The sequence below is a fragment of the Mobula hypostoma genome (assembly GCF_963921235.1).
Source record: "Mobula hypostoma chromosome 8 unlocalized genomic scaffold, sMobHyp1.1 SUPER_8_unloc_1, whole genome shotgun sequence".
In the NCBI taxonomy this organism is placed as follows: domain Eukaryota; kingdom Metazoa; phylum Chordata; class Chondrichthyes; order Myliobatiformes; family Myliobatidae; genus Mobula; species Mobula hypostoma.
This window is the reverse complement of record NW_026948120.1, coordinates 913,690-928,183: the sequence shown is the minus strand read 5'-3', so window position 1 is coordinate 928,183 and position 14,494 is coordinate 913,690. Positions and strand designations below refer to the sequence as shown.

At 51.1% G+C, this 14,494-nt stretch overlaps 1 protein-coding gene across 3 annotated transcripts in view; it reads left to right on the top strand.

Moving 5' to 3' along the window:
- The window catches only part of haus5 (HAUS augmin-like complex, subunit 5), a 158,042-nt gene that overhangs the window by 3,003 nt on the left and 140,545 nt on the right, over positions 1–14,494 (top strand). For all 3 annotated transcript variants that reach the window (XR_010016715.1, XM_063038908.1, XM_063038909.1), the window contains exons 4-8: positions 2,886–2,918; positions 4,738–4,762; positions 8,217–8,331; positions 12,328–12,487; positions 13,004–13,094. Coding sequence is in view for 2 of the 3 variants with exons in the window: in XM_063038908.1 (XP_062894978.1) it covers positions 2,886–2,918; positions 4,738–4,762; positions 8,217–8,331; positions 12,328–12,487; positions 13,004–13,094 (424 nt within the window). In the remaining variant the exon portion in view is untranslated. The remainder of the gene's footprint in view (positions 1–2,885; positions 2,919–4,737; positions 4,763–8,216; positions 8,332–12,327; positions 12,488–13,003; positions 13,095–14,494) is intronic.

Sequence of the window (14,494 nt, the reverse complement as noted above, 5' to 3'; positions counted from 1 at the left end):
GAAAGGCTGGCTCTGTTACGGGAGTCAAACTGGACTCACTGGAGGCTGTGGTAGAACAAAGGACCCTATGGAATATCCTGGCAATTCTGGGTAATGTTTCTCACCCTCTGCATGCCACTTTGGCTGAACAGAGGAGCACGTTTAGTAATAGGCTAAGACAACTGCGCTACTCAAATGAGTGCTATATGAGGCCACAGCCATTAGGGTCTATAATGAGTCAACCTGTAGCCAGGGAAATGATGACTTCCTCCTTTTAGACTGTGGTAACTTATTTTTTATTCTTTCCACTTCTGTGCTAATATTTATGTCTGTGCACTTGTAACGCTACTGTGACACTGTCATTTCCTTTGGGATCAATAGAGTATCTTCACAGTGTGTGGTGGGTGCATGGAGCGCCCTGCCAGGGGTGGTGGCCTTAGATAAGCACATGGGTGAAAGAAAATTGGACTGTGGGAGGGAGGGGTTAGGTTGATCTTGGAGAATGTTAGTAGGTCAGCACTACATGAGAAGAAAAGTTTAGGGGAGATGCCAGATGTGTGTTTTATACCATCATCTGGTACATCTGTAGTATGACATCCAAACTCGTGTATTCTGTTACTATCTACCCTACCTGCACACCTCATAGTTTTATAAATCTCTCGGCCTCCTTCGCTCCGGGGAAACAGTCCAGCCTCTCCTTATCATTTCCTACATTAATTGGGAGGATTCAGTTCAAGGGGCGAGAGGTAATGTAACAGCTCGATAAAACCCTGATTGGACCACACTCTTCTAATTTTGAATGTTTTTATTGTAGAGATTCAGTATGGAACAGGCCCTTCCGGCCAGCAATCCATCAATTTAACACCAGTCTAATTGTAGGACAATTTACAATAACCAGTTCACCTACTCATCAGCACGTCTTTGGACTGTGGGAGGAAACTGTAGCACCGAGCTGAGATCCACATGGTCACGGGGAGAACGTACAAATTCCTTACGGCGCCAGAATTGAACTCCAAGCTCCAAGATCCGACGCGCTGCAATAGCGTTGCGCTAGCCACTGGGTTGCTGTGGCACCCTTGGAGTATTGAAAATCTGTAGATGCCGGAAATCCAAGCAACTCACACAAAATGCTGGAGGAACTCAGCCGGTCAGGCAGCATCTATGGAAATGGGTAAATAGTCGACGTTTCAGGCCGAGACCCTTCACCAGTCCTAGATGCTGCCTGACCAGCTGAGTTACATAGAATAGTACAGCACAGTACAGACCCTCTGGCCCACAATGTTGTGCCGACCCTCAAACCCTGCCTCCCATATAAGCCCCAACTTAAATTCTTCCATATACCTGTCTAGTAGTCTCTTAAACTTCACTAGTGTATCTACCTCCACCACTGACTCAGGCAGTGCATTCCACGCACCAACCGCTCTCTGAGTAAAAAACCTTCCTCTAATATCCCCCTTGAACTTCCCACCCCTTACCTTAAAGCCATGTCCTCTTGTATTGAGCAGTGGTGCCCCGGGGAAAAGGCGCTGGCTATCCACTCTATCTATTCCTCTTATTATCTTGTACACTTCTATCATGTCTCCTCTCATCCTCCTTCTCTCCAAACAGTAAAGCCCTTGCTCCCTTAATCTCTGATCATAATGCATACTTTCTAAACCAGGCAGCATCCCGGTAAATCTCCTCTGTACCCTTTCCAATGCTTCCACATCCTTCCTATAGTGAGGCGACCAGAACTGGACACAGTACTCCAAGTGTGGCCTAACCAGAGTTTTATAGAGCTGCATCATTACATCGTGACTCTTAAACTCTGTCCCTCGACTTATGAAAGCTAACACCCCATAAGCTTTCTTATCGCTTTCCTATCTACCTGTGAGGCAACTTTCAGGGATCTGTGGACATGTACCCCCAGATCCCTCTGCTCCTCCTCACTACCAAGTATCCTGCCATTTACTTTGTACTCTGCCTTGGAGTTTGTCCTTCCAAAGTGTACCACCTCACACTTCTCCGGGTTGAACTCCATCTGCCACTTCTCAGCCCACTTCTGCATCCTATCAATGTCTCTCTGCAATCCTTGACAATTCTCTACACTATCTACAACACCACCAACCTTTGTGTCATCTGCAAACTTGCCAACCCACCCTTCTACCCCCTCATCCAGGTCATTAATAAAAATCATGAAAAGTAGAGGTCCCAGAACAGATCCTTGTGAGACACCACTAGTCACAATCCTCCAATCTGAACGTACTCCCTCCAGCATTTTCCTTCAGCATTTTGTGTGTGTTGCTTGGAGCATTGTGTTCAGTTCTGGTTGCCTTATCAGAAGGATGTGGAGCTCCGTAGAGGGTGCAGAGCCGGTTTACCAGGATGCTGCCTGGATTAGAGAGCATGTCTTAATGAGGAAAGGTTGAGTGAGCTTGATCTTTTCTCTTTGCTTTTCACCCTCTTCACTGCAATGATAGAGGTGCATAAGAGGCATTGGTAGAGTGAATAGCCATCTCCTTTTCCCTAAGTTTCGGTGTCTAATACTAGAGGGCATTCCTTCAACGTGAGTGGAGGGAAGCTTAGGTTTCAGAGGGGTGGGTTTTATTTTAACAGAGTGGCAAATGCCTTGACCGCTCTGCTTGGGTTGGTGCTAGAGGTAATATTATAGGGACGTTTAAAAGGCTCTTGTTTGTAAGAAAGGTAGGAGTTATGCGGTGTGTAAGAAGGAAGGGTTAGATTGATTGAGGGGTAGGTTAAATGGTGGGTGCATCATTGTGGGGTGAAGAGCCTGTACTGTGCAGTACTGTTCTCTGCTCCTTATTAGTAGAACTGAAACTATGTTGTCGGGCCAGGTGACCCTAGACACTCGGTTAGATGTTTGTGTGGTGTTAGCTTGCCCTTCTCATTGCTTTCTGTCCTGACAGGAAGGTGAAGAACATAAAGGGGAACCTGGACTGGTATCCTTTGCACTGCAGGGCTGTCGTACAACAGGAGGGAAGTATTTTTGTGCTGAGCACCGAGCCGGGGATGGAAATCAATATAACCACAGGCACCATACATCTGAAATCAACTTTGGCAGGTCAGGCAGCGTCTGTGGTGAGAGTTAGAACCTCCCTTTGAGCACTGGAAGTAACAAAAGGATTGCAGGAAACACTCAGCGGGACAGGCAGCATCTGTGGAGAAGAGAAACAAAAGACAAGAGATTCTGCAGATGCTGGAAGTCAGAGCAACGCACACACAACGTGCTGGTGGAATGCAGGTCAGGCAGCATCGATAGAGGGGCAATAAACAGTTGAGGTTTCGGACCGAGTTCCTTCATCAGGACTGGAAAGGAAGGGGGTAGAGGCCAGAATGAGAAGACGGTAGGGGGGAGGGAGAGGTGGAGAAGATAGAAAGCGACAGGTGAAGCCAGGTGGGTGGGGGAGGTGGCCGAAGTGAAAAGCTGGGAGGTGGAAAAAGGGAAATAGCCGGAGAAATCTGACAGAGGAGGGTGGACCATGGGAGAAAGGAAAGTGGGGGGGGGGCCACTGGGGAGGTGATTGGCAGGTGGGATGAGGAGGTAAGAGGCCAGAGTGGGGAATTGAAGAAAGGGGAGGGGAAAAATACCCATAATTGGAGAAATTGATGTTCATGCCATTAAGTCGGAGTCGACCTAGACAGAATATTATGGCATTGAGTTGGTGGCTGCAATTAGCTTAACTGGCCTAGAGTAAAACCAGAGGTGGAAACACTCAGCAAGCCAGACAGCATCTGTCAAGAGGAGAAACAGTTAATTTTTCAGCACTAAAGTTTTATTATAGATTTATCGTCAGGTGTACTGAAGTCCGGTGAAAAGCTTTGTTTTACGTACCAATCATACAGATCACTTCATTACAGGAGTGCATTGTGATAGTGCAGGGAATGCAGAATAAAGTGTAAGAGAGTGCGGTGCAGGCTGATAGTGAGGAGCAAGGGCCATGGAGATGTAGACTGTAGTCAAGGGTCCATCTTATCATACTGGGGGATTGTTTGGTAGTCTGATAACAGCAGGCGAGAAGCTGTCCTGGAGCCCAGTGGTATGAGATCTTGGATGAAGTGCAGGGAGAGACCTGTTCTTTAACTTGGATGGGGCAAAACATCTCAGAATGCTGGGTATCAGGTGTCCTCTGCAGACTCTTTCGATCACTTGGAGGGTGAGAGGGTGCCAGAGGGGATTACAGAGATGGGGAGGGGTGTAGGGAGCTGAGTGGGTCACAGACACAGGGAGGAATGTAAGGCTGGAGGGGGTCACAGAGACGAGGTGAGATGTAGGGCCAGAGGGGGTCACCGAGATAGAGAGGGGTGTGGGGCTGGAGGGGGTCACAGATGGGGAGGGGTGTAGAGCTGTAGGGGGTCACAGATTAGGGGAGGGATGTAGGGCTGGAGCAGTCACAGAGATAGGAGGAATGTAGGGCTGGAGGGAGTCTCAGAGAGGGTGAGGGGTGTAGGGCTGGAGGGGGTCATAGAGATGGGGAGAGGCGTAGGGCTGGAGGAGGTCACAGATGAGGGGTGTACAGCTGGAGTGGGTCACAGATGGGTTGGGATATAGGGATGTAGAGGGTCACAGAGATGGGGTAAGATGTAGGGTTTGAGGAGATCACAGTGAGGGAGGAGTGGAAGGGTCTAAGAGAGGGGGAGGGGTATGGGCTGTAGGGGGTCACAGAGACAGAGGGGTGTTAATTTCAAGGATGAAGGCATTAATGATGACTTTCGTGGTTTGTGTTCGTTCCTTTGAGAATTCCTTGACATACGGTCCAGGAACCATTACATGGAACATGCTGCGGTAAGTGAAATAGATTGGGCACCAGACTCATCACCAAGGCTTCAGCTTTACTGTTCCTGGTCAGAGAGGTCCACACTGTCCCATCACACACTCCTGGGGTCAGACACAGAGTGAAGCTCACTCCACACTGTCCCATCACACACTCCTGGGGTCAGACACAGAGTGAAGCTCACTCCACACTGTCCCATCACACACTCCTGTGGTCAGACACAGAGTGAAGCTCACTCCACACTGTCCCATCACACACTCCCGGGGTCAGACACAGAGTGAAGCTCCCTCCACACTGTCCCATCACACACTCCCGGGGTCAGACACAGAGTGAAACTCCCTCCACACCAACCCATCACACACTCCCGGTGTCAGACACAGAGTGAAGCTCACTCCACACTGTCCCATCACACACTCCCAGGGTCAGACACAGAGTGAAGCTCACTCCACACTGTCCCATCACACACTCCCGGAGTCAGACACAGAGTGAAGCTCCCTCCACACTGTCCCATCACACACTCCCAGGGTCAGACACAGAGTGAAGCTCACTCTACCCTGTCCCATCACACACTCCCGGGGTCAGACACAGAGTGAAACTCCCTCCACACCAACCCATCACACACTCCCGGTGTCAGACACAGAGTGAAGCTCACTCCACACTGTCCCATCACACACTCCCGGGGTCAGACACAGAGTGAAACTCCCTCCACACCAACCCATCACACACTCCTGGGGTCAGACACAGAGTGAAGCTCACTCCACACTGTCCCATCACACACTCCCAGGGTCAGACACAGAGTACAGCTCCCTCCACACTGTCCCATCACACACTCCGGGGGTCAGACACAGAGTGAAGCTCCCTGCACACTGTCCCATCACGCACTCCTGGGGTAAGACACAGAGTGAAGCTCACTCCACACTGTCCCATCACACACTCCCGGGGTCAGACACAGAGTGAAACTCCCTCCACACCAACCCATCACACACTCCTGGGGTCAGACACAGAGTGAAGCTCACTCCACACTGTCCCATCACACACTCCCAGGGTCAGACACAGAGTACAGCTCCCTCCACACTGTCCCATCACACACTCCGGGGGTCAGACACAGAGTGAAGCTCCCTGCACACTGTCCCATCACGCACTCCTGGGGTAAGACACAGAGTGAAGCTCACTCCACACTGTCCCATCACACACTCCTGGGGTCAGACACAGAGTGAAGCTCCCTCCACACTGTCCCATCACGCACTCCTGGGGTAAGACACAGAGTGAAGCTCACTCCACACTGTCCCATCACACACTCCCGGGGTCAGACATGGAGTGAAGCTCACTCCACACTGTCCCATCACACACTCCGGGGGTCAGACACAGAGTGAAGCTCCCTCCACACTGTCCCATCACACACTCCGGGGGTCAAACACAGAGTGAAGCTCCCTCCACACTGTCCCATCACACACTCCGGGGGTCAGACACAGAGTGAAGCTCACTCCACACTGTCCCATCACACACTCCGGGGGTCAGACACAGAGTGAGGCTCCCTCCACACCGTCCCATCACACACTCCCAGGGTCAGATGGACTGAAGCTCCCTTTACACTGTCCCATCACACACACTTGGGGTCAGGTGGAGTTAAGATCCTTCCACTTCATCCCACCACACACTCCCGGGGTCAGACAGAGTGAATCTCCCTCCAAACTCTCCTATCAGACACTCCCGGCGTCAGACACAGGGTGAAGCTCCCTCCACACTGTCCATCACACACTCCCGGGGTCAGACACAGAGTGAAGCTCACTCCACACTGTCCCATCACACACTCCGGGGGTCAGACACAGAGTGAAGCTCCCTGCACACTGTCCCATCACGCACTCCTGGGGTAAGACACAGAGTGAAGCTCACTCCACACTGTCCCATCACACACTCCTGGGGTCAGACACAGAGTGAAGCTCCCTCCACACTGTCCCATCACGCACTTCTGGGGTAAGACACAGAGTGAAGCTCACTCCACACTGTCCCATCACACACTCCCGGGGTCAGACATGGAGTGAAGCTCACTCCACACTGTCCCATCACACACTCCGGGGGTCAGACACAGAGTGAAGCTCCCTCCACACTGTCCCATCACACACTCCGGGGGTCAGACACAGAGTGAAGCTCCCTCCACACTGTCCCATCACACACTCCGGGGGTCAGACACAGAGTGAAGCTCACTCCACACTGTCCCATCACACACTCCGGGGGTCAGACACAGAGTGAGGCTCCCTCCACACCGTCCCATCACACACTCCCAGGGTCAGATGGACTGAAGCTCCCTTTACACTGTCCCATCACACACACTTGGGGTCAGGTGGAGTTAAGATCCTTCCACTTCATCCCACCACACACTCCCGGGGTCAGACAGAGTGAATCTCCCTCCAAACTCTCCTATCAGACACTCCCGGCGTCAGACACAGGGTGAAGCTCCCTCCACACTGTCCATCACACACTCCCGGGGTCAGACACAGAGTGAAGCTCCCTCCACACTGTCCATCACACACTCCCGGGGTCAGACACAGAGTGAAGCTCCCTCCACACTGTCCCATCACACACTCCCGGGGTCAGACACAGAGTGAAGCTCCCTCCACACTGTCCCATCACACACTCCGGGGGTCAGACACAGAGTGAAGCTCCCTGCACACTGTCCCATCACACACTCCGGGGGTCAGACACAGAGTGAAGCTCCCTCCACACTGTCCCATCACACACTCCGGGGGTCAGACACAGAGTGAAGCTCCCTCCACACTGTCCCATCACACACTCCGGGGGTCAGACACAGAGTGAAGCTCACTCCACACTGTCCCATCACACACTCCGGGGGTCAGACACAGAGTGAGGCTCCCTCCACACCGTCCCATCACACACTCCCAGGGTCAGATGGACTGAAGCTCCCTTTACACTGTCCCATCACGCACACTTGGGGTCAGGTGGAGTTAAGATCCTTCCACTTCATCCCACCACACACTCCCGGGGTCAGACAGAGTGAATCTCCCTCCAAACTCTCCTATCAGACACTCCTGGCGTGAGACACAGGGTGAAGCTCCCTCCACACTGTCCATCACACACTCCCGGGGTCAGACACAGAGTGAAGCTCCCTCCACACTCTACTCAGGTCCATTATTGCATTATTCCATTGCAGGACATTTGTCTTTTGTAATGAAAGTTGTTTTTTAGAGACATGAGACTGCAGACGATGGAATCTGGAGCAAAAAGAAACTGCTGAGGAAGTCGGCAGACCAGGCAGCATCTGTGGGTGTTGACTTGGGGGCCAAGATCTGGAGGGTGGTTTCACCTGAAACATAGACTGACCATTTCACTTCATAGGTGCTGCCTGACCCACTGATCTCTTCCAGTGTCTCGTATTTCCTGAGCTGGTTGCTTTCGCAATCATGATGTGCCGCAGGGCACCTTATCCGTGTCATTGCCTGTTCTCAGAATGCGTCTCCTGAGGAGCTGGAGAAGAAGAGATTGATGGACCTTGTCATCTCGCTGAGGGCGGACATCCAGGAACTTGATGGCATCTCTGACCCAGCGCAGCAAATGGCGGACGGTGAGTACCCATCACGAGCGACACAAAGCAGGTGAAAAACGGCAGAGGCTGTTCAACACGCTTTAAGACACGCTGACCTTCATAAGTCAAAGTGTACAGGGGATGTGATGTTATATTGAAATTGAATGAGACAATGAGGAGGCCTAATTTGGAGTGTTGGCACGTGGCCAAGTGGTTACGGCGTTGGTCTAGTGATCTAAAGGTCGCTAGTTTGAGCCTCAGCTGAGGCAGTGTGTTGTGTCTTTGAGCAAGGCACTTAACCACACAGTGCTCTGCGACGACACCGGTGCCAAGCTGTATCGGTCCCAGTGCCCTTCCCTTGGACAACATCAGTGGCGTGGAGAGGGGAGACTTGCAGCACGGGCAACTGCCAGTCTTCCATACAACCTTGCCTAGGCCTGCACCCTGGAAACCTTCCAAGGCGCAAATCCCTGGTCTCACGAACCTAACGGATGCCTAATTAATTAATTAATTTGGAGATTTGGAGAATTGTGTGTTGTTTTTGTCACCTTCCCACAGGAAAGATGTAACCAAGGTTGAAGGAGTACAGAGAAAATTTACATGGATGTTGCCAGGTCTGGAGGGCTTGAGTTATAAGGAAAGATTGAATAGGTTAGGACTTTATTCCTTAGAACGTAGAAGTTTGAGAGATTTGATTGAGGTGTACAAAATTTTGAGGAGTTGTTGATGGGGTAAATGCAAGCACGCTTTTTCCACTAAGGTTGTGTAGGACTTGCAACTGGTGGTCATGGGTTAAGGGTGAAAGGTGAAATGTTTTAGGGGAACATGAGGGGAAATTTCACTCAGATGGTCGTGAGTATGGAATGAGCTGCCAGCGGAAGTGGTGTGTGCAAGCTCAATTTTAAATGATGAAGAGAAGTTCGGATAGGTACATGAATGGGAGGGCTATGGTCTGGGTGCAGGTCGATGGGAGTAGGCAGTTTAAATGGTTCTGCACAGACTAGATGGGCCAAAGAGCCTGCTTCTGTGCTGTCCTTTTCTATGACTCTATAAGAAGTCGTCTCGGGGCTTCCTGGAATTCAGAAGGATGGGGTTTGGAATGCATTTGAAATCTTCCGGATACGGGAAGCCCGGGGTAGAGTGGGCATGGAGAGGTTGTTCCCTATAATGGGGTAGTCTAGTACCACCCTCAGAATAGAGGGAGGTCCCTTGAGAACTGAGGTGAGCAGGAAGTTCTTTCGCCAGAGGTGAATCTGTGGAATTTGTTGGTTGTGGAGGCCAAGTCATTGATTGCATTTAAGGCAGAGATTCATAGGTTTTAATTGGTAAAGGGGGAGAGTTAAGGTTTACAGGGAGACAGGAGAATGGATTTTGTAAAATTATCAGCTTGAATAGCAAGCTCAGGTTTACTATCATTCAACTATATGCATGTGTACCGCCAAATGAAACAACGTTCCCCTGGACTAAGGTGCACACTGCAGTATGAATAACAATTACAACACACAGCGATATTGCCACAAATAACTTAATAAATAATAAAATATATTTCAGAAAGTGCATTTCAGTAGTCTCATAGAAGGTAGGAAGAAGCCGTTTCCTATCTGAGCGGTCCTTGCCCTGATGCTCCGGTACCTTCTGCCGATGGTAGGGAGCAAACAGATTGTTGGACAGATGTGGGGGATCATCGGCAATGTTAAGGGCCTTATGTACGCAGCACTGCTGGTAAATATTTCTGATGCGTGGACCCTCTCAGCAGTCCCTACTATCCTACAGTCCTGACGAAGGGTCTTGGCCCGAAACGTCGACTGTACCTCTTCCTAGAGATGCTGCCTGACCTGATGCGTTCACCAGCAACTTTTATGTGTGTTCCCTACTATCCTTTGTAGGGTCTTGTGGTCAGATGCCTTGTAATTCCTGTGCCAGATGTGATTCTGCTTCTGTAGAAATTTGGTTAGAATGACGGGGGGGGGTGGGGGGGAGTCTTGGTCCCCCTAATCTCCTCTGGGTGGAGACTGTGCTGTGCTTTCTTGAGTAAAGAGGTGGTGTTGAGAGACCAGGTGAGGTCTTGCGGTCTTGTGAAGAATGTTAACCATTACGATGAGGTACTCCCTTCAAGTGTGGCTTCAATATCCGTAGTGAAAGGTCACGTCACGTGGACTGGGGGTTTTAGTGTGAACATGCCAGGGCTTTACTTGGAGGACTGGAAGCCCGTACCAGCTCTTGAAACGATGACAAGGCTCTGGCAAGGGTACAGAGGAGATTTCCAGGGATAAGGCGGAACCGGGCTGGTTTCACATGCAGGTTAAAGCGGAGATTGATTTGTGCGGTGAGAATGGGGAGGAGATTTCAGGGCAGAGTATATCGGGGTGAGGGAGGAGAACACTCATTGACCAGTGGGGGGGGGGAGAGGGTAATGTTTCACCATTGATTGTAAAGAGGGTGTGGATGCAGATCTGAAGAGGGAAACAATATGGGGTGAAGGGATAGTTATGGGCGGGGGGAGGAGTATAAGAGTGTGGAAGCTGTTGTGGAATTGCAGTAGACTCTGGACGTGGAGAGGCTGCAGCAGAGGAATGTGGGTGCATTTTGGGGCAGAGTGAATCACCTTCAGGGGTGGGGAAGGGATCCTCACTGCCTGAAGCAGATCCAGGAAGCTCCCAGAGTAGGCGGTGGGGTAGAGTTGGGGCAAGTGGGTGGAATGTCGGGCAGGATTGGGAACAGGGTGGCGTGTACAGTTGCAGAGGAGCGAGCTCCTGGCAGTGGGCGGAGGGGGAGGGCGGTAATTGGTATCGGTTTATTATTGTCATGTAATGCGATAGAGTGAAAACTCTTGCACACTGTTCATACAGATCAGATCATTACACAGTGCACTGAGACAGAACTAGGTAAAACAGTAACAATTCAAAATTCATGATTGTTTCCAGTAAAAAGTGTAAAGGAGAACAAAATAATATTACTCTGGATCCAATGCAGCACAAAAAAACCACAATAAATATAAATACATAAGGTAGTTTATATGCAAAGATTGATTATATGTCCATACAAGGATGCTAAGCACACGAGTGTCGATACATAGGTGACCGACAGGAAGTGATAAAGTAGTGGAGTTGGGCTGTGGAGGGGTGGGTTAGTGGGTGGAGGTGTTGATCAGCCTTACTGCTTGGGGAGAGTAACTGGTTTTGAGTCTGGTGGTCTTGGTATGCATGCTACGTCTGCCCTGATGGGAGTGGGTCAAACAGTTCATATGTAGGGTGGGTGAGGTACTTCATGATGTTCCTGGTCCTTTTCTGGCACCCTTCTGGATGTATGTTCTGGGTGGCGGGTAGGCTGGGTCCAGTGATACGTTGGGCAATTTTGACTACCTGTTGTAGAACGGAGAAGCAGAGAAGGTGCCGTGTAGGTAGACAATGAGGTGCTAGATCATAACAAGGTAGTTTAAGAGTTCAACAGTCCAGCCTATCAAAACATTCAGTAGTCCAATAACAGTGGGGTAGAAGCTGACCCTGAGCCTGGTGGTCCTGGTGGTATGTGCTGTCAGGCTTTTGGATCTTCTGCTCCTTGGCAGGGAATTGAAAGCAAAGTCTGGGGCATGAGGGGTCTTTCATTATGCTGGATGCTTTACTGAAGTGGCAGGACGTGAAGGCGCTGTGTGGACAGAAGGTGGTTTCTGTGACAGGCTGAGTGGGGAAGTGGTGGTGGTACGTGGACGGTGGGTGGGTTCTGGTACGGGGAGGGGAGATGAAGGTGCTGTGTGGACGGAAGGTGGTTTCTGTGACAGGCTGAGTGGGGAAGTGGTGGTGGTACGTGGACGGTGGGTGGGTTCTGGTACGGGGAGGGGAGGGGAGATGAAGGTGCTGTGTGGACGGAAGGTGGTTTCTGTGACAGGCTGAGTGGGGAAGTGTTGGTGGTACGTGGAGGGGAGGGTATTTTCTGTGACAGGTTGAGTGGGGAGGTGGTGGTAGTACGTGGATGGTGGGTGGGTTCTGGTACGGGGAGGGGAGATGCTGCTAATGAATGCTGGTCATTGACTCACAGAGCGAGCAGTGGTGGAGGTGCGGCGGAGACTACAGGACCTCAGGCAGCAGCACGTGCTGTTGAAGGCGTACAGCCTGCGAGCGGCCAGCCAGAGGCAGAGTCTGCAGGAGCACGGCAGGAAGGTGGGCGAGAGACTGCGGGGGCTCTCTGAGGTCCGCAGGTAAGCTGGCTCTGTAGGTCCTCGCACAAGTCAGGCCCCCAGATCTACCTCCCTCCTCTCGCCTTCCCCCTCCCTCTCTTGCTTACCTTGTTCCTTTCACCCCTCACTTGCCTCCCTCAAGGAGGGGGCATTATTACTGATCCACACCGACTTAATCTCCCTTGAACCACCTTGCACTTAAGAGTGTAGAGAGCAGAGCAATAGGCCAAGCGCACATCCTTGCAACGTGCCTGTGTTGATTGTCAGGAAGGAGGATATATTCTTACCCACCTGCACTGACTTCCTTCGCCCTCCTGTGCTCTGGGTGATACCTAATTGCCCCATTTCTTCTGCCTTGCAAGTTAAAGTGGGGGGTGGATTTTACCAGGTGTCCTGGGATGGAGATTTCCTCACGGCTCTGATAAAAGCCCATTCCAGGCTGAGGTAACTGGACTGGTTCCTCCTGCACTTTCTGTGATGGAGGATATCGTAAGCTGTGGACTGAGAGCTGACTGTCGGCCTCCTACTCCACCACAGCGCGGCCCAGCAGAGCGTCGGTCTCCTGCGGACCAAGGAAGGCCTGAAACACAGTGTGTGGCATCGCACGGGACCAGAGCCGCGGGTACTGGTGAGTCCCGGGGAGGCACAGGGGTTGAAGGACACAGCTTGGTTCTCCCACCTCCACAGGTGTGGGAGAGGGAGGACCACGTGGGGGAGAAGGAGGGCTGCCATAGGTGAGGGGTGGGAGGGGATGCACTGAAGATAGAGGGACGGTGAGGAGGGAGTGCCCCACTGCAGGAGGGGTGGGGAATGGTGCTGGCAGGGGATAGGTCAGATCTGGTGAGAGTGGGTGAAGTAAGAAGCTGGGAAGTGTTAGGTAGAAGAGGTAAAGGGCTGAAGAAGGAATCTGATGGGAGTGGACCATGGGGGAAGGGGGAGCAGGAGGTAATAAACAGGTGAGGAGAATAGAAGGAGTAAGCAAGTAGTCAGAATGGGGAGTGGAAAGGGGAAGAAATTAGAGAAATTGATTTTCATGCAGTCAGGCTGGAGGAGACTGCCCATCAGAATATGCGGTGTTGCTTCTTCAACCTGAGAGTGGTGCCGTCTTGGCAGTAGAAAGGTGGTGGACGGACATGTCCATGTTGGGATGGGAAGTGAAATTGAAATGGGAGGCCACCAGGAGATGTTGCCTTTTGCGGCAGATGGAGCAGATATGTGCTCGGCTTTGCAGTCCCCCAACCTACATCAGGTCTCACTGATGTAGGAGGGGCTGCACCGGGGACATGGGATACAAAAGATGACCCCGACAGACTTGGATACTGAAAATCTGGAGAAACACATAGAAAAGTGCTGGAGGAACTCAGCAGGTCAGGCAGTATCGATGGAGAGAACTGAAGAGTAGATGTTTCAGACCGAGACCTGACGGAGGGTCTGGAAAGAACAGGGGAAAAAGCCAGACCAGCAAACCCTTCTCTTCTCACCTGCCCAATGTGTCCCCAAGGTTCCTCTGGTGGATGTGTCAGCACGGGACATGAATTGAAGAAACAGTAAGAGGGAGAGGTTGGACAGGATAGGACTTTATTCCTTGGAGCTTAGGAGACTGAAAGGAGATGTTATATAGAGGTGTATAAAGTAAATTGGGACAGAGATGGCGTGAATTCCTCCATGGTTGGGGAATCAACAACTGGAGGGTCCAGGTTTAAGCTGAGAGTACAAAAATTTAGGAGAACGTTGAGGTGCAACTTTTTTTATACAAAGTGTGGTACATGTATGGAATGAGCTGCCGGTGGAAGGTGAGGCAGGTACGATGACAACATGAAAAATGTTGGACAGGTACATGGATAGGAAAGGTTTAGGCGAATATGGGGCAAATGGAACTAGCTTGAATGGGGCATCTTGGTTGGCATAGAACAGTTGGGCTGAAAGGCCTGTTTCTGTGCTGTGTGAGTCCCAGTTAAGGAGATAATCGGGAACTCTAGGTGTGTTCTGCTCTCTGACCTTGGCTAAGCAATGATTTTTCCCTGATCT